Source organism: Delphinapterus leucas, chromosome 7 (genome assembly GCF_059928025.1).
Source record: "Delphinapterus leucas isolate spDelLeu-1000000601 "Yukka" chromosome 7, BTC_Dleu_Yukka2, whole genome shotgun sequence".
NCBI classification, from domain to species: Eukaryota; Metazoa; Chordata; class Mammalia; order Artiodactyla; family Monodontidae; genus Delphinapterus; species Delphinapterus leucas.
In genome coordinates, this window is record NC_143135.1 from 2,340,471 (window position 1) to 2,363,127 (window position 22,657).

Consider the following 22,657-nt stretch of genomic DNA (forward strand, 5'->3'; position numbering starts at 1 on the left):
TATCAATATATGACACACTTTTCACATCTAGAGCAAGTTCTTTATGGGCTCAAAAACACAGAGGGAAAAAAAGAGCCGTCAGCTGGAGCACCTAATGATGTTTACAGAAATAAGGCTTGCCTCTTGCTCACCAACTAAAATTTAAACTCCAATAAACAAAGTCCATTTTGGCTTACCTGTTATCTGCCATCTGAATGTTTTTATCTCCTACAAATTAAAAAAGAATTAACATTACTAAATATTCACAGACAAAAAATTTTCAAATGTACTCTTTTCACAGTGATTTTCAGTGGGGGATGAGGACCTCGTAAGGAGGGGCAGGAGGGACTGCTCTGGGGTGATGGAAATGTCAAGACCTTGAATGGGGTACTGGTTACTTGCATATACACACTTGTGAAAACTCATCAAATTAAAAACTTATACGCCTCTCAGTGCAAGCACATTTACTCATAAAAAATTTCTCTTGTTGGCACTAAAATGACCAGACTTCAGAATAAAGACAATTCATCAATTTTAACTTGCCTTATGTCTATAATAAGTTTCAGAAACAGAAACATTTATTTACGCTAGACCAATTATTTTAGAGCAATTCAAAGAATTTACTGGTGCTCACATTGCCTTTCAAACCTTAACTCAGAATGATTTTAAAATTTTGTTTATTCTGTATGTTCTACTACTTCTACACTGAAGATGCAGTACTTGTGTAAAAACATCATGTAATACACTCAATTATTATCCCACTTTTACAAGAGACATATAAAAAAAGATTATCTCCAGATTAGGTGACTTTCTACCTATAAATATTAAAGGTGGGTTCTAAGACATTTATGACTTAAATAGAACTTGATACTAGTACAATTTCAAAGCCCTATCTAAATGCAGAGCTAAAAACAGTCAGGTTTGGTGATCACATTTCCTTAGTCCTAAATGTAGTAAATCCACTTCAGATGCCCCTCTGAAGGGTGGTTTCAAGCTGACAACTGGTCGATGACTCATTCTTAGGTATCTGAGCAAAGCCCAAACCCCTTAATCAGTGCTTCAGGGTCAAAGAGAACAATAATGCTTCACAGTTAGGAAATATAGCTCCAACTGGAATTTATGAACTACGATTGTTTTAAGTGCATCTTTCTTAGGTAATTCTGTTTCAAAATAAAACATTGTAATTACTTTAAAAATTCGAAATACTACATAAATGTTACATTATCTTTTTCAAAAAGCTAAATGATTTAAGGAAACAAATGAAAATCAGGAGGGGAAAAACCCTCCAACGGTCCCCATCACCTTCTGCTGAGTCCAAAGTCACTCCACACAGAAACCCGAATTCCTGCACCTCCCAGCTTAGCTCCTCCGCAATCTGCTGCATGCATACAGCCGCATCCGGGCTATTCCCAAGCTTTTTTTTTTTTTTTAAATAAATAAATTTATTTATTTTTGGCCACGTTGGTTCTTCGTTGCTGCGCACGGGTTTTCTCTAGTTGCGGTGAGCGGGGACTACTCTTGGTTGCGGTGCGCGGCCTTCTCATTGCGGTTGCTTCTCTTCTTGCGGAGCACAGGCTCTAGGCACGCGGGCGTCAGTACTTGTGGCACGCGGGCTCAGTAGTTGTGGCTCGCGGGCTCTAGAGCGCAGGCTCAGTGGTTGTGGCGCACAGGCTTAGTTGCTCCGCGGCACGTGGGATCTTCCTGGACCAGGGCTTGAACCCATCTCCCTTGCATTGGCAGGGGGATTCTTAACCACTGCACCACCAGGGAAGCCCAATTCCCAAGCTTATATTCTGCTTTTTCATATATTACAAATGCGAAACATGAGACAGGCAGGTCTTCAAAATAACATCTGATGACAACATTTTAAGAGCTAATACACTTACCTTTTACCAGTTGTTAAATACAACGGGTATTTCCCCCCGATATACTTCGGATAACATCTACATGAACACATCTTAGTTTACATGGCTTCCCATTCCAAGTAATTCTTTATTTGGCAATAGTAGGATTGTGACTGTAGGATTTCTGGGTCAAAGAATAGGAATGGATACTGACACCTACTGCCAAACTGGTTACACACTGAAACCAACTACAATTTGGCTATGTAATTAAAGTCTCCATTGTCTAACAATTATGTCCACCAGCACCTTCTGTGTAGACCACACACACCAACTGCTCTCTCTTGCAGCAGCTGTCACTGCCAGCTTAACGGACAAAGTCCCGTTTTCCCCACCCAGTCAAGCCACACACCTAATTCCAACACCTTCTGTACTAGCAAGGTCCCCATGTGACAGGCAATTTCCCACAATTTATACCCACAGCAACTCTGGCAGGGAGGGTGCATCCCCAGTGCACAGAAGAGGACACTGAGGATGGGAAGGGTGAGGTGACTAACCCAAGGTTACCTGGCTAGTAAGGTGTGGATTGGGGTTTCTTTCAACCTAAAAGAAAGGAGGTAAACTAAGGCAAACTCCAGTTACCAGAAATGGAGTTTATTTGGGAACAGCAGAGAAACTGCAATTCAGGACACACATACTGAAGCGAGCTACAGGTGAGTTCACTGAAGGCTTGGGGTGGGTTGCTTCTTTGGGCAAAGAGTGCAAAAGGGGAAAATCCAATTAGGGACCATGCAGCAAGTGGTTCCAAGATGCGGAGAAATTCCTGGCAGATGCTCACTGGTTGGAGGATAAATTTCGATCTCTCATAAGTCAAGCATTTATGGCAAATCAGTCCCACCATCTTTGTTTTCTGAGGGTACATGTTTTCTGAGGGTGCATGCGCAAGAGATTCTCCATTTCACATCCTTCCGTTCCATTTTAGATTAAAATCCTTTCACATCCCCCCCTTTTGATTAAACTCTTTCACAAAAAGCACCGCTCATCAGTCTCACCGTGTGGGTATCTCACTTAGTCAGAGGCACCACGAGCTGCACGTGGATTATGGGTCTCTCCGAGCTGAGGAGGACCATCCTCAGATGTCTCATCCCACGGAAGAGGAAAACAGCAAGCAGATACTTGGCCTCATTTGAACACAACAATTGAGAAATGGTGAACCTCAGTTATGTCCCTCTGACGTGGTCAGTTCAGTTTCCATGGTCAGCTGAGCTTCAGGATAAGCCTTTATTTTGCAGTTACATACAGGAAAAATAACTTTATTTTGTACACACACCTGGGAGAAAGACATTTGCCTGCTGATACAAAACAGGAGAAATTTAACCATGTGGATTATACCCATGGCCAGAAGTCCAATTATAGCTACTGACTAGAATAAACTTCTCAACCTGTTTCCCCAGCTGCCTACATTTAATAGGTCAAAAATGGCCCAGGTCCCGGGGGTATGGCCTATTTCAGTTAATAGTGTGATATTATCTTCCATTATTTTTATTATTTTTTTTAATTAATTTATTTTTGGCTGCGTTGGGTCTTTGTTGCTGCACGCGGGCTTTCTCTAGCTGTGGAAAGCAGGGTCTACTCTTTGTTGTAGTGCATGGGCTTCTCATTGCGGTGGCTTCTCTTGTTGCAGAGCATGGGCTCCAGGCGCACGGGCTTCAGTAGTTGTGGCACGTGGGCTTAGTTGCTCCGTGGCATGTGGGATCTTCCCGGACCAGGGCTCGAAACCGTGTCCCCTGCATTGGCAGGCAGATTCTTAACCACTGGGCCACCAGGGAAGCCCTCTTTCACTACTTTCAGTCCTTGTGTTAAGAACCAGGGAAGTCCCAAGACTTCTGAGCCTGTGCTCTAGAGCCACAACTACTGAGCCTGTGCTCTAGAGCCCGCAAGCCACAACTACGGAGCCCGTGTGCCACAACTACTGAAGCCCACGCACCTAGAGCCCGTGCTCCGCAATGAGGAGCCACCGCTATGAGAACCCTGTGCACCGCAACGAATAGTAGCCCCTGCTCACCGCAACTAGAGAAAGCCCGCGTGCAGCAATGAAGACCCAACACATCCAAAAATAAATAAGTAAATAAATAAAATTTAAAAAAACAAAAAAAACCCCAGCATTCTTCCTCAAGCAGGGCACAGGTTCCCCCATGCTATGCAGTGTGGAGGTTTAGGGCTCTGCAGTTTTGTAAGACAACTTCTGCTAGGCTGTCTACTTGGGTTTGTTGATATTCAAAAGCTCTGACATAAGCATTAAGGTGGCAGCCATGAATCTGAAGAGATTCTTAACTGCCTTTTCAAGTTCTGCTACTCCAACTCAAGGGAAAAAGTCCAAAGGGCAAATCCCTTTCTATCTACCAGGAGCGTATCTGTAGGCATCCACCCAAAATTGTATCCATCCCAGCTACGATGTGCTCTCTCAAGACGGCAGGAGAAGGAACCCAGATTGGGCCCAAGGGCGATGGAAGGCAGGGTTTTCCCAACTCCAGCATCAGGAGTGAGGACAGGGCTCCAAGCACACTTCCCATTTAGGGCAAGTGTGGGGTATGCACTCCTTCCACACAGAAGGAAATACCCAGTGTTTTCTAAAGACAGGGTTTTTTCTTTTCCTGGAATAAAAGAGATCTCAGGATCAAAACCAGTCATTTATAAACAACGCATGGTAAGTGGTTCTGTTTAGCACCGTGAGGATAGTTAGAGGAATATCTTAAATTTCAACATATTTGGAGTAACAGGGGAGTTTGGTTACTGTGGGTGAGGTTCTGATGGAGGCTGGGGATCTGCCAGAGACAAGCTAGGGTGAATTAGTTCCTACCACTCAACAGATCTCTGATCAGCTCCCCATGAGGCGCCACTGAAGACAGCACATCAGCTTTCTACTCCCTGTATCGTTAAAATTTTCATCACCCCACCAAAGAGATACATGCTGGAGGAGACGTCAGTCTCCTAGATTCCAGTGGGGAATGAACCCATGGCCATCTGAATCACATATAAGTGTTACAAGGGTGCAGGAGGTAGCCTAGAGATTCACCAGTCCCATTAATGCTTCTGGAACACTGGAAAGCTTTTCGGTAAGAGGCCAGGCTTAAGTGAGAGGGATTCCTTTAGGGGTGGGGCACCCAATGGAATGCTGTAATGTCAGGTGCCAATTTAAGTATAGCCACAAAGATGCCAAAGGAAAACCTTGTATCTCTGCCAGACAGGTTTCACCACCCTTCTAAGGATAATGGCCAGGCCTCCAGTTCAGGTTCATCATCACCAGCGATCAGTAAGGTTGGTGGAATGAGAGTTCTTGTAAGGTGGGAGCAAAGGGGTGCATTACAGCCAAACTAGAGGGCGGCAAGGAGGCCAAAGAAAGGACAATTACAACTATAGCAGCATGACTTGGCTGAGTGATACAGAATTGGCTGAAACAGGTTTCACAGGCCTGGGCCGGATATCTCTGATCTCTGGAAAGCTGTCTGCTTCAGTCCTTAGAAATTCTTAGCTTTCAGTCTTGAGCTGGGCTGCAGGTCCACTCAGGTTTGGGGTCCTTTTTAAGATGGGACACATGAATCCAGGAGTCTAACTCTGGGAGCTTCGTGGCACAGGGATTAGTCAGTAACACCTGGTAGAAGTCCTTCCAATGAGGGAGGAGGGAGTCTTTATGCATAGGTCTCTTCCAGCAGTTGAAGTCTCCAGGCTGTAAACTGACATCTTCATCTCCAGGGAGCACACTGTAGAAAGACTGCTCTAGTACAGCACGATTATTCTCAGTGGATTTTAGACCCCTGCAAAATGTGAAGTATGTAACCTTTTATTAGTGGGGTCAAACAAAGCAGAGGCTAAATGCTTTGGCCATCCGTGACTGTTTCAAAGGGTGAGAATTTATGAATCCCAAATGTAGATCTAAGACTCAGAAGAACCAGAGCACTACTCTTGGCCAGTGTACCTGGAGGGTTTCACCTAACTTAGCCAGCCAGCTCTTCACAGTTACATTTGCATGAACCAGCCCTGAAGACTGACGATGATAAGCCTGACGGGAGCCGCCCAGTGAAGCAGGTCCCCTGGAGTTCCAGGGCCAGGAGAGGTCCTCAAGTGGGAATGATCTTTTCTACAAGGACTTCAACTATGGAAGAGGGAGTCACCACTCTACATGGAAACGCTTGAGTCCGACATGAAAACCGTTACTAGAGCATATTTATACCCATGAGTGGGGGCAACTGTATGAAATCCACTTGCCAGAGCGTTAGCAGTCTGGTGCATTAAAATGTCCTGAGGCGGTACAAACAGGCTTCCTTGGGATCAATTTATGACAAGTAGAACAAGCAAGACAAGTGCCTTTTGTGGTCTTGCTGGTGTTTCTCTATCAACACTGATTTATAAAGGTTACCCTTTTCTCAGTGGACCAATGGTTTAATCCATGTGCAGTGGTCAATAAGGGAAGTTTTAGATTTTCTGGCAGAAACAGCTTATTACTGGGTTCAAACCAGAGCCCCTTTTCTTCATGGGTCCAACAGCCAGCCTTTCAGATTTCCAGTTGTGCTCTTCTCTTTCAGAGGCCAGCTGTTATCCTCCCCTGGCTAGTTCTCTTAGGTCTTTGCAGGGGGAAGAGCCTTTTGGACCATGACAGAGGTTTGGTCTATGGGTATCATAAAGGAAGTGTTTTTTTGCAGAGGTATCAGGGAGGTGGTTTCCTTTGGCTTCCAGTGAATCAGACTTGCAATGCCCAGGCCCTGTAATGATAGCTAGAGCTGCCGGCAGCAGTATGGTGTCCAACAGACTTTCGGCATAAGGGCCATTCTTAATTTTATCTCCACTGGGAGTAAGGAAACCCTGTTGTTTCCATAACATTCCAAAGCACTGCACCACTCTTCAAAGGCATACTATCAGTCAAGAGGTGTGCTGTCTTGCCTTTGGCTAAAATGCATGTTTGAGTGACGGTATACAAGCAGACCTCCTCGGTACTACATGTTTGGTTCCAGACTACTGCAGTAAAGCGAGTCACGTGAACTTCCTGGTTTCCCAGTGCATATAAATGTTTACATTATATGGTAGTTTGTTGAGCGTGTGATAGCATTATATCTTAAAATACAATGTACATACCTTCATTTAAAAATACTTTATTGCTAAAGAGTGCTAACCATCACCTGAGTCTGCAGCGAGTTGTAGGAACGTCAAAGGTCACGGACCACAGATCACTACAACAAATACAATAATACCGTGAGAATTACCAAAATGTCACAGTCAGATGAAGTGAGCAAACGCTGTTGGAAAAATGGCGCTGACCGACGCTGACACAGGGTCACAAGCCTTCAATTTACAAAAAGACACAATACCTGCGAAGCACAACAAGATAAGGTGTGCCTGTGTGATTCAGCTCGTTGACCTGAAGCAGCCAAAGCAAGGGCGGCAGCCTCAATACTTTCACATCTCCAGCACAAAATTCACTATTTTCATTTTTCAGGTAAGAGCCATTAGTAAACCACATAAGATCAGGATTCATCAAGGAGGTTTCCTGTAAGTAGTCATGAGGTGTCATCATGGGAAGTCATGGGGAATTTTATCAGTGGAGGAGGGAAGATAGGTTGCAGGGTTGAGGCTGTTACACTGAATGGGAGTGATGCGGGCACAGCGAGTAAGAAGATTTCAAAGGGGTAAAATGGCTTGCTGAAAGGTGTTGAGTGTGGTGTGAACTCAAGAGAGCCTCAACGGTGTGAGGTGCAAAGATGGTAGCCTTTACTAAGAGGACAGCAGCAGGCATAGCTCTAAGCCATGCCATATGCTCAGGCCAGGGATCTAACCGTTGGGTGTAGTAACCCAGGGGTCAGTGATAGCCCCATATTTTGGGGTAAATATCCCGAGGGCATTCCCTTCCTTCTCATATACAATAAGGAAAAGGGTAGCTGATAATTTGGGTATTCAAGGGTCGGTGGATTTATTAAACTTTCCTTCAAAGGCTAAACGATCTTGGTCATCCCAAACAATGAGGTCAGGTTTGCTGTTCTTTATAAAGGCATATAGGGTGACTTCCCCAGTGGTCCAGTGGTTAAGACTCCAGGCTCCCACTGCAGGGGGCCCGAGTTCAATCCCTGGTCGGGGAACTAAGATCCCACGTGCCGTGTGGCACGGCCAACAACAAAAGGGAGCATATGGGGGGCAGAATCATTAAAGAGAAGTTTGGAACCCAGTTGCAACAATAACCAGCTAGCCCAAGAAAACCCCGTAACTGACATTTGGTTTGGGGGTTTGGAGAGTTTAAAATGCCTTGAAGCCTATCGGGATCTAGGTGTAGTCTCCGTTCTGAGATTAAATGTCCTAGATATCAAACATGAGTTTGGACAAATTGCAGTCTTTCCTTCAAGACCTTATAGCCCTTAATGGCTAAGATTTTTAACAGGTGAACAATGTCTTTGTGGAAATTTTGGGAGGGCGAGCAAAGAAGCAAATCATCTACATATTACAGTAAGGTGGTGCCTCCAGAGAATTCTACGTCATTTAAGTCAGCCTTTAAAATCTGTCAGAAGAGGAACCTCAGTAAAGCCCTGACGCATGACTGTCCAGGTATATTGTTGTCCTTCCCAGGTAAAGGCAAAAAGATATTGACTCTTTATCAACAGGAATACTAAAAAAACATACTGCCTAAGTCGACCACAGTGAAAAAGTTGCTTCCAGTAGAGATGAACACTGACAGCACGTGGGGATTACAGGTGACAGGGTGGCAAGGAATTACAATGCTGTTTATTGCCAAAGGTCCTGCACAAATCTCCCTCCTTGGCTGCTGGGTTTTTTACAGGTAAGACAGGGCTATTACAAAGACTAGTGCAAGGGACAAAGAGTCCTTCGGCCTTACAGTCTTCTATGATAGAACTTATGTCCTGGAAGACTTCTTTATTTATAGGGTATTGTACGTCTTAATAGGAGAGGCACTATGAATTCTGCCTATGTCTGTTGAGGATTCTGTCCAAAGAGTGGGGGGGAGGGGTACCTGGTTAATAGTGGGGTAAGTCCAAAGCTCGGTTTTCTTAGCTTTGCAATGTAATAAAGGCAAAAAGGGGTTTAATCTTCCTAAGTGTTGATTTGAACTGAAGGAATACTCCCTCTTGAGGGAAAAAGTGGCAGCATGCTATTTCTCCAGGAAATCTCATCCTAATACATGTATAGGAGCCACACTGCTGAGGAGAAATGGGTGTTTGTTTTGCAAAGGCCCCAGACAAAAAGGTATGGGCTGGGAAACAGGGACATGTTGCAGCGTGAGGTCCCCACTATTGGAACGTATGTAATACTGTGAGGAAGGAACTGTTTCGCTGTAGTTAGGTTGGGCGCTGACAGAGCAGCCCCTGTGCCAATTAATACTATAAGGAACTTGTCTCTGATCTGAGTAAGAGTCTTCCCCAGGCTATTTAATGGACGGACAGGGAACAGTCCCTGTGTGTCCTCTGAGTCACATCCTTGGGGTGGGTTTGGCTGTCGGTTCTTGGAGGGTTGCAAGTGTTTGGATTTCAATTTATAGCAATCCTTTTTCCAACGGCCAGATTTGCTTTGAGTCTTCATCTGCGGGAGTTGCCTTTCTTTTGGTGTCATCTTCTGGGGTACGAGCCAATTGAGTGGCCAAAGTGACAAGATCAGGGTAGACGCTGTTTCCCATTCTTTACAGGTTCTTTTGACTAACAGGGTAAGTCCTTGGTTAGATCATATACAAACGTGGAATTAAAAGCCACCTGGGTGGATTCGGCATCGGTGGGAAGCCTGAAATTTTCCTTGAAAACAATCTGGAGCCTGCTGTAACAGTTATGGACAGATACAGCAGGCTTTTGGGTGCATGCCTGAATCTTGTTCCAGTCCATGGACTTGGGGAAGACTCTAGGGATGGCTTCATGCAGGCTTTTGGCTGTAATGCCAGCCTGATCACATAAAAGGGCTGGTGGTTGGTTTCGTTTAAGCCTAAGAGATCGGACTTCCCTGGTGGCACAGTGGTTGGGAATCTGCCTGCCAATGCAGGGGACACAGGTTCGAGCCCTGGTCTGGGAAGATCCCACATGCCGTGGAGCAACTAAGCCCGTGCACCACAACTACTGAGCCTGTGCTCCAGAGCCCGCGAGCCACAACTACTGAAGCCCGCGTGCCACAACTACCGAAGGCCGCGCGCCTAGAGGCGTGCTCTGCAACAAGAGAAGCCACCGCAATGAGAAGCCCACGCACTTCAAGGGAGACCCCACACAGCCAAAAATAAATTAAAAAAAAAAAAGAATCCGCCTGCTAATGCAGGGGACTCGGGTTCGATCCCTGGTCTGGGAAGATCCCACGTGCCACGGAGCAACTAAGCCCGTGCGCCACAACTACTGAGCCTGCATGCTGCAACTACTGAAGCCCGCGCTCTGTAACAAGAGAAGCCACCGCAATGAAAAGCCCGCACACCACAACGAAGAGCAGCCCCCGCTCACAGCAACGAAGACCCAACACAGCCCAAAATTAATTAATTAATTAAAAATAAATAAATCAAAATTTAAATTGCGGGGGGAGGGAGCCTAAGAGATGGTTAAGGGTTTTCTCAACTGGTTGTTTTAGTCCAGTGCTGGGCTTGACTTATTTTAGACAAGCATGTGGACTGTTTGATAGAGACTGGAGGGACCAAGCTGGTAAATCAGGGTTACGATACTGAATTCCTCACCAAATCTATGAGGATCCATGTTACCTTGGGAAAGTCCTTATAACCCTAAGCCCTTTTTTTTTTAAAGATATCCTTGATGTGGACCATTTTTAAAGTCCTTACTGAATTTGCTACAATACTGCTCCTGTCTTATGCTTTTTGGTTTTCTGGCCACGAGGCATGTAGGATCTTAGCTCGCCGACCAGGGGTAGAACTCGTGCCCCCACTGCATGAAGGTGAAGTCTTAACCACTGGACCACCAGGGCAGTCCCTAGCCCTAAGCTTGACCTTTGCCCATGGGGTACAGGAAGTTTGCTACGGTTCAGCAGGATGCTCAGAAGGTCTAATTTTGAAAGGGAAGTTTTAGTGGGCTTGGCAGGTGAGGGTTCAGTGACAGGACAGAAAGGAAGTTCAGAGAGAGGGGAGGGATAAGGAGGCAGCAAAGATAGAGGTACAAAGGAGATGGAGCAGTAAGGGTAGGAGGGACCTCAGCTCACACCAAGAAAGAGGCCAGTGACATTTTAAAAATCCACCTTTAGCTGCTTATTTGCTTCAATTTGGAAACAGTATTTGGTAAGGAGGCAATTTTATAATCCTGAACCCATTTAGAAGCCTCCAGATAACAATTAAAATAACTACCCTATGTGGATGGTTTAATCTGGTAACCATGGTCTTCTAACTTGGTTCGGAGAAAAACAAGTTTGGGGACATAAAATGTTCCTTGTAACGGCCACTGAAGTTCTAAGTTATCCTTAGTAAGACTGGTCCATTTAGTCAAAAATGTCTATGAGGAAAGATCATAATAAAACACATCAGGTGGGACTTCCCTGGTGGCGCAATGGTTAAGAGTCCACCTGCCAACACAGGGGATACGGGTTCGATCCCTGGTCCGGGAAGATCCCACATGCCGTAGAGCAACTAAGCCCGAGTGCCACAACTACTGAGCCTGCACTCTAGAGCCTGCGAGCCCCAACTACCGAGCCCACACGCCACCTCTACTGAAGCCCGCGCGCCCTAGAGCCCGTGCTCTGTAACAAGAGAAGCCACCACATTGCAGTGAAGGGTAGCCCCCGCTCACCGCAACTAGAGAAAGCCCGCGCGCAGCAACGAAGACCCAATGCAGCCCAAAATTAATTAATTAATTAAAAAACACCTCAGAGGGACTCCCCTGGTGGTGCAGTGTTTAAAACTCCGTGCTCCCAATGCAGGGGGCCCAGGTTCGATCCCTTCTCAGGGAACTAGATCCCACATGCATGCCACAACTAAGAGTTCACATGCCACAAATAAGGAGCCCGCCTGCCGCAACTAAGTCCCAGTACAACCAAGTAAATAAATAAATATTTAAAACAGACAAACAAACAAAAACACATCAGAGTTCCCGAAGGGAGCCACCTCTAAAACATTTAGATGACTGGTATCCCATTGTTGGATTCAGAACAAAAGAGTACTCGCCAGAAGGACAGTCTGTCCCTATCCAGATCCCAAATAAAGCCAGAGCGCTCAACCGAAACGAGGGAGCTTGAGATCCAAGAGGAGACTTGCCTAACCAAGTTACGGCAACTTGTGAAAATGAAGAGCACAAAGGGCTCAAGTGTGGGTACCCTGCTCAACTCTGGGGGTTGCCGCTCCTTGGTGGGTATCTCCTTTGGATCCCACTTCTGACACCATGTAATGGCAACCTAAAAGAAAGGAGGTAAACTGAGGCAAGCTCAAGTTACCAGAAACCGAGTTTATTTGGGAATAGCAGAAGAACTGCCATTTGGGACACGTTAAACTGCAGTGAGCGACAGGTAAGCCTGAAGGTTTAGGGCAGGTTGCTTTTACACGCAAAGAGTGCAAAAGGGGAAAACCCAGTTAGGAGCCACGCCAAGTTCACTGACTTGAAGATGGAGAGAGATTCTTGGAAGACACTCACCGGTTATAGGATAAGTCTCAATCTTCTGTAAAGCAGGCAATTTTGGGAAATCAGTCTCACAGTCTTCAACTTTCATTTTCCTGAGGATGCATGCATGAGAGCTACCCGTTCATACCCTTTGGTTCCATTTTAGATTAAAATCCTTTCACATTTCAGATCCAGACCCTCTTGACCTTTCCCTACCCCCACCAACCACTTCACTTCCTGCCGCCACTTCCACCTGCTCAATTCAAAATTACTGTTGCTGTTGTTGGAATAGATGACCATCAACAGCTCAGTCAGGGTCAGGATCCTGCAGTTCAGCAGCATTCCCAAGAAACCCACTGTCTAGAAGTAGAGTGTGCAACCACTCCTTCTATCCTGTTCACTATGTAGTAGTCTCTGGGACCGAAACAGCCTCTGACATAATAAATACCTGGTGAACGAATAAACACTCTATTGCAGAATAGAGGCCAAAGAGGTTCACTTTCCCACAGAATGACACCACTCCAATTTAAAAGATCCCATGGATACAATGATCCTATTTTCGGTGACATGATGACAAAGCAATTAAGTTAAACCCAACAGAACATTCTCTCCACCCCCAAAAGGAGCTAAATCAAGGAAAGAAAAACAAACAAAATAATGAGTTTAAACAATAGAAAAGAAAATACTCTGAGGTCAAAACAACAACACAAACCCAGAACTCAATGTTTAAAGCAAAGCACACACACTATAAACAATATGGTTTTGATCCGGGTTTGAATCCCATCTCCATCATCTCCTAGCTGTGTAACCTCGGTTTCAACATCCATAAACTAGAAGGGACCTACCTGAGAGGCTGCTGCGAAGACGGAATTAAACACAGGAAGTGCCCAGTACACGATCTACTCCAGGTCTCTCTCCACTTTTATAACCGCTTACAAATCATCCTATCTATTGCTTGATATGAAACCAACAAATCGAGTTAGTTTAAACATTGCTACCCTTATCTAAGAAAAAATAATGTAGAGTGGTGACACATCACAAACAAGCTGGAGTTCAGTTACTCAAGTTTCACGCCACAATTTATTCGCTTTTGTTTAGCAATCACTATCAAACAAAACTTTCTTAAAATAGAAAATTATAAGGAATTACCAAATTTGCAAGTGTGAGAAATATAACCATCCATTTGTTTTAAATGGTGGCATACTACGTTTCATATTAATTTTATGAAACCACAGTCCCAAGCCTCATCAAAAGGGTCTCTTACTTCTAAAAGGCAATCAAGTTGAAATATGAAAGGAATACCAGGCAAAAGAACATTCTAAAATTTCAAAAGAATACAGCTGTTCAGTTTCCCTTCCAGGGTCAAAAACTTTGAGCCTATAATTCTAAATCTGGATTGACATGCAAATTTGCATGATTACACAAATGAATGTTTTGCTTTTATTTATATAAGCTACCTCACAATCCGATTTATGGATTATTTTTACCCCAAACAAAAAAAATTTTCCTAGGGGAAAAAAAATTTATTTTTGTAGCAAGTTATCCAATATAACTTTAAATTCTTAATTTTTAACTGAAAACATTTAGCCTACAGTTAGAGAGTAATCCTATAATTTCAAATTGGGCCACTCTCAAGAGACAAAGAAGGTGTAAATTGGGGAACATGGTCGCCCTTCACATAACCAAAAATTTTAATACATTTATTAGCTGTCTTAAGTCAGAGGTCCTCCATATCTTCCCATGAGATGATTAAAATTAATTTAAATGTGATCAACATGTTTCTGTTAAGACTTTAGAATTTCAATATAGTCTATAATAATTATTAAATTAGGGTGGCAGTTAAATGTACCCCACAGCATAATCACTTGGTTCACATAAAAGTCTGAGGGCTGGCGATCCCATCGTGGAGTCTGATCAGTCCCAGGGTACAGGTCCAAATCCTCCAGGAGTACTAGACCATACTTTGGCTTAGGACACATCAGAAAGGACAAAGAAGCCATTCATCTGCTCTAAGAAGGAATCAGGGTATCCCCACAGGACATCCCAATGTCTCTACCCACAAAACCTGGCCACTATACAAAGCCCTCATCAGGAGATTCTTTATCCAGTCTCTGTCACTGCATTCCTTAGTACTGGGAGTTAACTGCGTTGGATTCAATATGCCAGCAGGTAAGTCAAAACATCTAAAATAAACAACCAGATAACTTATGTAAATAGCTGAAATAATGGAAAATGTCCTTGTAAATCAACAAACCCTTCAATATACTTGTAACCTCTCAAAAGTTAAAAAAAAAAAAAAAAAAAGTGTCCAGATTCTAAACTCAAACCAGTGGTCTTAGAATTATGTTCTGATTTCAATCACGTGTAATGATTGATAATCTAATACATATGCACTTTTTCTTTTGCCATGATCGAAAAATCTATTTTAAAAATCACATATATTACATGTTTACAGATGAACTAAAGTGGCAAATAGTTAATTATTGCTGCTAAATGTTAGGTACATATGGGGGAATCACTACTTCTACATATGTTTGAAACTTTTTATTGTCATGTTTTTGAAAAAAGAATGGATGAATGATCCATCTCTGGCCTCCCACTGAAGAGTAAGTTCCATGAAGGCAGAGATCTATCTACTTGCTCAAGGCAGCAGTCCCTGGGCCTAGCACAGGACTAGGCAGGAGACAGTGGCCAAGCAATCTGCTTCACCCATTCTCTCACCGCTGCTGAGTGACGATCTGCTCGTGTGTCACCTGTATACAGCATGGTGGTGTCAGGGACCCTAGGCACACCTTAGCCGCTCCTAAGAAGGTTCGGAAGACACACAGGAAGTCACATCTGCTTAGAAGATCGAATGGCCATGAGACAACGGTGGACTGTTTTTTCAGAAGCTTGCTAGAGACCAAGCCCTCAGTTTTCAGGAAGAAAGTAAAAAAGTTTCCCTTCTTTAACCAAAACAGTCTATTTTTACTCAAGGCACACTGGTTCTTCATCGTTATAGCTCCAATTTCCTCCTCCACTCTCTTGTCCGCAATTCGTTAGTATATGACTGAATGAGTCAAATATTTGAAGGTTTTTCTTAATCCAAGGTCTTGTCACCTTGTCAGTAAGGCTTTACCCTCTCCACCCTATTTAAAACCCAAATCCCTATTCCTTCTCTCTACTTTTGTTTTCAAAAGCACCTACCACTGTCTAACTTGTTTGTCTCCCACTGTGGAAATACTTGAGGGCAAGGTCTTTTGTCTGTTTTGTTCAGTGCAATAAAATACCCCAGTACCTAGAACTGTGCCTAGCAGAGAGAAGGCATTCGTGGATGAACAGATGCCAAGCACTGAAAGCTACTATGGATAACTGGATAAACAAGTAACGTTTTAAATTACAATACTTACACCCTTTGCACGTATTTAAATTGTATAGTCGATCTTTCTACCACACCATACAACTATGACACAGAAATCATCTTCTCTTGTTTTTGAACAGGCTTTTTGGGATAATAATAAAATGCACAGTACATACACTAAAAAAAAAAAAAAAGTCCCACAGACCCAGAATGGAAGCACCTTTAATAACAGCTGACAGTACACTTTTAAGAGGAAAATTTCAAGGCTACACAGTGAGTGGCCAAGATCAAAAGGTAAAGTTCATTAAGTGATCTTTTGTAGTTTTCTTACTACAGAAATACACTGCCTCTCCTGTTACTAAATACTCATGAAATTTAAAATTCAATGGCAAACAGTGTAAAGCAGCCCTGCTTTCTCTGAAGAGGGCAGGGTAGAAAACCAATGGCTGTCAAACAAAAACAAACCTACGTCGTCTGTTTTGAAAATTCCGTAACAGTCAAACATAAAATTCTTCACTACCCATTAATAAGGGTTGTGCTCAAGGAAAAATCTCACAACTGCAGTTTAGGAAGGCAAGTACTCACTGAACTAGGAGAAATTGTGCAAATTAAGCTAAGGCTGGAGGAGAGCAATTTCCTGCAATAATTCCGCACCAGCTACTTTCTACTTCTGAAATCATCCCAGTGGCAGACTAGTCAAAAACTAAGTAATATGAGCCTTTTACTTTGGATGCCTAAACACCTTTACCTCTAGAAAACAAAACAGCACTCCTTAGGCAGCAATCCCAGACCAACCTCCCAACACGCTCCTCAATGCTGCCTTGATTATTCAAAGTGCCATCACTGGGAACACTGGTTCTGAGCAGTAATGGTTCTTCCCTGTTTCATACTGGTTGGTGGCCCTTAGGGCTTTGGGAATTTAAACCACCCTCGGCCTACAGCTACTATTTATCAAAAAAAAAAAAAAAAAAAAACCCACAAAAAACAAACCAAAAAACCCCCTGGGTTCTCCAATAAAACTTTTGGAAGTACAACATGAGCTTACCAGAACAGTTTTAAACCACTTTAAAACTGTGGACAATGAACAAGAAAAGAAAAGCCACCCTGAAAATAAGTAATTCGTTACCCCATGTACGCATTTACATTTGAGGTCACCTCCTCCTGATGCTAGAAGACTATCAACTGCTCAAAGAAAAAAGGAAAAGATTTCACTCTGAACCCTAGCTGGTCAGAGAACTGCAGATACAGGGAATTAATATGCTCTCGATATCAAGAGGCTGGTAAAAATCCTGACAGGTTAACGGAAATATTCTAACTAAAGATTCAAGTACGAATTCAGACTGTCACATACTGATGAACACATCCCAACTCCAAGCACGCAATTTCTAAAAGCTTTTGAACTATCTTACACAGGTTAAAACCTCCCAACTCAGAATATCGTAGAAGGGTCCGATAATCTAAATGGTCAATTCACAAAGCTACAATGTCTGTACACTTTTAGAGGACACAACCCTAAAGCACATGTATCCTTTCCAGAATTCAGTTTACTGAGGTTATCAAACCAAGTGATAAAATCAGCTACTGCAAAGAATTCAATCAATTTCTCCAATCTCTATTCTATACAGTATTTTCAAAAGTAATGCAAAAGTCACAAAAGCATTTATACGTTATTTTATAATACAGAGGCACAAATAACCGCAGACATTCTGAATTAGTAACACGGGTCAACCAGGGGGAAAAAAAGACTGTAAATGTATGTGTAATAACAGGTATTTAAGACAGCACTACAGCGTTGGAATTATTTATATAATTATAATTATTTTGAGAATAATTACTCTCATCATACCACGAGAAGAGGCCTCAAACTTCTAGTGAAAGTGTTCCTAAGTAAACTTGAAAAGGTCACAATTCCTATACCTACTTTATCTATAAAACGAATCCCCTTTGTCACTATAATTCTATAAGAAATTAAGTTTTGTAATGGTATTTTTATTGACCAAAAGTCTTATCTTCAATCCTTCCAAATCTCAGAATAGAATACTTTACCTTCAAAACATGAAAGAAAAAACTTTCCTTGTCACAAAACAAAAAAAAAAGGCAGCTAATAAACTGAGAAAATTCATTTTCTGGGGTTTCTTTTTCCTGTCAACTCTTAACAAGTTAACCACTAATAGATAACGCTAATTTTTAAGCCATCTCCCTCTACTTTTGTCACTCATTTAACCTTTTAAATATATCCCTACTCTATCACCACCTTTCTTTCTCAGAAGTTCATTTTACATTTGCATATCATTTATCCCTCTAGCTATTGTTAATCACCGTCTGAAATCATTTCCAGATTCTACTATGGGAAGCATTTAGCATTCTGTGGAATCACAGAATTCTGAGCTGGAAATGATCAACCAGCATCAATGATGCTCAAAAACTAGACTTCAGTGAGGCTCAGCGCAATAATAAAAACAATTTCTTATTAAAACTTCTCATCTCTTCTACAGAAACAGTAAAGCTGGGCAAAATTAAAACTGCCTGCATTTTAATCCAAGTTATGGATTAATCTTCCAGGGCCTCAAGCTTCCTGAGTGGTTAAACGGGAAAACAACAGTGCTTATCGCGTAAGTTATTAGACTATTATGAAATGAGTCAACGCAGGCAGAGATTATCGGAGTCCCTGGTGTGCAGGACAGCTATTAATCACTTGGAGATAGTTACTTTTACAGGAAGGCAGTAACTTTTGAAAAGACAACTTTTAAGTTCAACAACTCACTCTGAGAATTTTCACAAGCCTATTTTTATACTTTACAGCGACATGCAAGTAAAACAGAGGGGGCATGTGAACCAAAGCCCTGCTGGCAGGTGAGTGCAGCAGCATCCCCGCCAGGAACCCGACACGGCCTTCTCCGGGGCCCAAACGCTTCTCGCAGGACTCGGCTTAGATAGACCGGGGATAACTGCGGACGGCGGGAAGTCTGATCATAACAGAAAGCATTCGGAAAACACAGGATCGAGGGGGTGGGCGGGGGAGTGGCCCAGCAGTCCGGTACAAACACACCGATGTGACTGCTGTCACCACCTCCGGACTAAGACGCGCAAGGCAACGTCCCATCCGTGACGCTCACGGACTTCTCGGACGGCCCCACTTCCCCGTCCGCAGGATGACGTTAAGCAGTAAAGTAGCGCAGACTCGGCGGCCACCCCGCCGGGCACGCCGGGCCCGTCCGGCTCCCGGCGCGTCCGTTAACGGCTGCGAGCGCACGTCGCCGCCCGTCCCCGACAACACCCAGGACCGTGTAAGGTCCTGGTGTCTCCCCGGCACACGCTGCAGCCTCACCCACCCGTCGGACGCGGGACCGGAGCCCGCTGCAGCCGCGGCTAACGGTCACTCAGCCCTGGGAAGGCTCCGGTTCCGAAAACAAAAGGCCCCTGGGCGGCTCCGCGTTCGCCCGGGTCCTCGCGGCCCGACCCGTGGCCTTAACCTTCCCGGGGACGCCGCGGGGCCGGCGGTCGGGAGCCGCGCGGGAACAAAGCTCTCCTGACCTTCAGGCCGCCGCGGGAGGAGCGGGGCGCGACACCTGCCGCCGCCGCCGCCCGGCCCCGCCCGGCTCCCCGCGTGCCCCGGTCGCACCCGCGTCGCCCGCTCGCTCCCCGCCGCCGCTCCGGGCGCTCCGGGCCCGGCCCCGCCCCTGCCGCCCCGGCCTCCCGAGATGGCGGCCCCGGGCCTCCTCCGCGGCTCCCACCGCCCCGGCCCCGGCCCCGGTCCCCGCCCCGCCGGCCGCCACTACCACCATTACCCGGCCGAACCTCGCGTCCGCACCTCACGCCTCCTGCGGCAGTGGCGGCGGCCGTCTGGGTTTCGCTCGCTCCGGGAGTGCGCCGCCGTGGCCGCCAACAACGCCGCCTCCCATTGGCTGAGTCTCCTGGCCCCGCCCTCCTCGAGCAAAGCGGGCTACGATTGGGAGGGCGCGCGCAAGTCAACTACGCTTCGGCGCCGCCGGTGACGGCCAATCGGAGGCCGCCCAGGAGGCGCCGCGCTGAGCGGGGCTGAGACCCGCGGGCCGGATGCAAATAGGGATGTGTGACGTCAGCGTGGCGCGCGCCCGCGTTCCTTCCGCCCCTTTAAGGACCGGAGGCGCGCGGAGGTCACGTGTGCGGGGCGTCTGCTGCAGCCTGCTCTCGTGTTCTCTTCGGGCGCACCCCTTTTCCGGCCCCACACTCATCCCGGTCTGCGCAGCCCATTCCCCATCCCAACAGCCCACCCCGACCGATCACCCCCGCTCGGGCACAGTCCACCCCCCGGCCTGTGCACCCCCCTTCCCCAGCCCCCCGTGGGACTGGGCGCTGTCTCGCGGCCCACCCACCTCCCGCGACCCCTGCCTGCCCCCCCACCCCAGTTGAGTTCCAGCCCCAGGGACGCGCGCGCTGACCCCGCCGACCTCCGCGACCCCATGGCCTGGGCTTCCCCCCTCAAATCCCCGGGCTTGTGCTGCCTACTGGGCTTGGCGCGTGGGGTCCCCTCTTCCTCCCCCACCCCATCCCGCGCACTCACGGGCTCTCCCGGGGCAGCGCCCAGGCCCGCGTCCCCAGCGTCTCATCCCGGCTCGGGCCTAACAGACCCACCGGCCAGAAGGAAGGGCCGGGCCGCTGGGGCCGGGGTACGGACCCCGGCCTCACCACGTTACAGTTCCTGGAAAAGCGTTAATCTGAAAACCGCTTGAGTAAGACGACAGTTCGGTGGAAACCCACATCCGCCAGGCCCGGGCTTCTGAGAGTGTGTTTCTGGGCGCTATCTTCCGTTGAGGGGTCTTTGATTATTTTTGTCCGTTTCTTCAGAAACTTTCCTTTCTTTGAGCGGGGTCGCTTCTGAAACCCGTTCTAACTTTCAGCAAGTTTGAAGGGGGCGGGGGGGAGGAGTTTGAAAGCATCCAGAGGCTCTTGTTGGATGGGGCTGTTAAGGACATAACTGTCAGTTAACCAGCCGCAGGGTGCCCAGCAGGTGCCCAGGTGGGACCCACACGGCGGGGACCAGCCTCTGCCCCGCATCTGTACTGAGAGGGCGTGTGGGGGATCCCTGCTTGCCTTACTTGGATTTTCTGACTTTCCTGTAGTGACCTTGTTTTGCTTTTGCTGAGGATGGGGCCGAGCTGGGGGAGGAGGCAATAAACTACGAAAGAAAAGAGCACCAGCATTTTCAAGTTTGGAGGTCTGTCCTCCTCCTGTTTACTAAAGGCGCATATCCACGAGGCCACTGTATCTGGCCCTGCCTGTCTGTTCGGGGTTGGAGCAGGTGGTGCAGCACGCCGGCGCCAGTTGGGGGAGCAGCCTGTGTGCTGGCCACCGGGCCTGGCCCTTGGTGGAACGGCTGTAGTGGAGTGGCCTCTCCCCGGGTCACTTCAGTGAGTTGGTGGGAAGGTGGGCGACATTGTCCACAGCCTTTCTGTCTGCAACAGGACTGAGAATGCTGTTTTAATTTCCTGTGGCTGCCACAACAAAGGGACACAAGCCGTGGGGTTTAGAAAGTACAACAGCATTGTGTTCTCTCACCGTTCTAGAGGCAGGAAGGCAGAAATCAAGGTGTTACAGGGCTGGGCTCCCTTCAGAGTCTCCAGGGGAGGGTCCTTCCTGCCTCTTCCAGCTTCTGGGAGCTCTGGGCCGTCTTGGGCTTGTGGCTGCATCACATGGCCTTCTCTGTGTCTCTATGGGTCCTTCCCCCCCCCCCAACCCCATGCCGGTCAAGCCACAGCAGGAGTTTAATTGCTAAAGGATTGATGAAGTGACATTTTCCAATAAAGGGAGACGAAGATCATTTTATATATACTTTTTAAATTATTGGCTGCGTTGGGCCTTCATTGCCGCGCGCGGGCTTTCTCTAGTTGCGGCGAGCGGGGGCTACTCTTCATTGCGGTGCGCAGGCTTCTCATTGCGGTGGCTTCTCCTGTTGCGGAGCATGGGCTCTAGAGCGCAGTCTCAGCAGTTGTGGCTCGCGGGCTTAGTTGCTCCGCGACGTGTGGGACCTTCCCGGCCCAGAGATCGAACCCGTGTCCTCTGCATTGTCAGGCGGATTCTCAACCACTGCACCACCAGGGAATTCCCCGTAGATCATTTTGAAAAATATTATAAGATCAGAATTACATTCAGGGCTCATGGGAAAGAATTGAGAAGTATTATCAGGAATCTTTTAAAAAGCACAAAATATTTAACATGTGACCAAACAGCTCAAAATATCCCTACTCAAGTTCAGAAATACAATTATGTATTAGGAAAACATTACTCTCATTTTAGCCTGTTATAACAGGGTTAGTTGTTAATTAGTTCTGTGCTCCAAAAATGAGTATCTGAAACACTGTCTAATTACTATGCTCACAAGCTAAGCGAAGGAGTTTGTTTTGACATGTGAAATCCAAAAATGGAAAGAATTACAAGGGAGGCAACTTATTAGTTACTGACACACTTTACTGCATTTGTGTGTAAAGATTCAAATACTACTTCTGCATTAGGGTCCCTGGGTAACTTTTCATTGACTTTTGAGACGCTGGGTAATTTTACATGAAACTTTTTTTTTAACGACTGTTTTTATTTAGGACTTTTTAGTCCAAAGAGTTTTAGGTGCCAAGATGTAAACCTAAATTGCCACTGTCACCACTGAAATAATGAAGGGAAGATGAGATGTATGAATATGGCATAGAGTCTATAGGAGGTAACAGGTGAATCCATAGAAGCAGGTGAAGTGGCTTTCTCAAGGCCACGTTACTCTAGAAGCAAAACTGCCACTAGCTGAGTCTATTCCATTTGAAAAGTCAGTCATGACTCCGAATCTAAAGGATTCCCTGTGCTGACTTTTCTCGCCGTTATTCTAATAATTACCTTGCAGATGTTTTCCGCATGCATAGACTTTAACTTTAAACTACATGAGGGACTTCCCTGGCGGCCCAGTGGTTAAGACTCTG

General features: G+C 45.9%; 1 protein-coding gene across 14 annotated transcripts in view; it reads right to left on the reverse strand.

The window, feature by feature from the left end:
• NAP1L4 (nucleosome assembly protein 1 like 4) overlaps positions 1–20,282 on the reverse strand; it is a 73,780-nt gene extending 53,498 nt beyond the window's left edge. For 4 of the 14 annotated variants that reach the window (XM_089914327.1, XM_089914334.1, XM_089914330.1 and 1 more), the window contains exon 1: positions 177–207. In XM_089914327.1, coding sequence (XP_089770453.1) covers positions 177–190 — 14 coding nt within the window. In that variant the 5' untranslated portion in view covers positions 191–207. The other 10 variants (XM_089914326.1, XM_089914325.1, XM_089914324.1 and 7 more) reach the window with 10 other exon arrangements.
• Between the last annotated feature and the right edge of the window lie 2,375 nt (positions 20,283–22,657).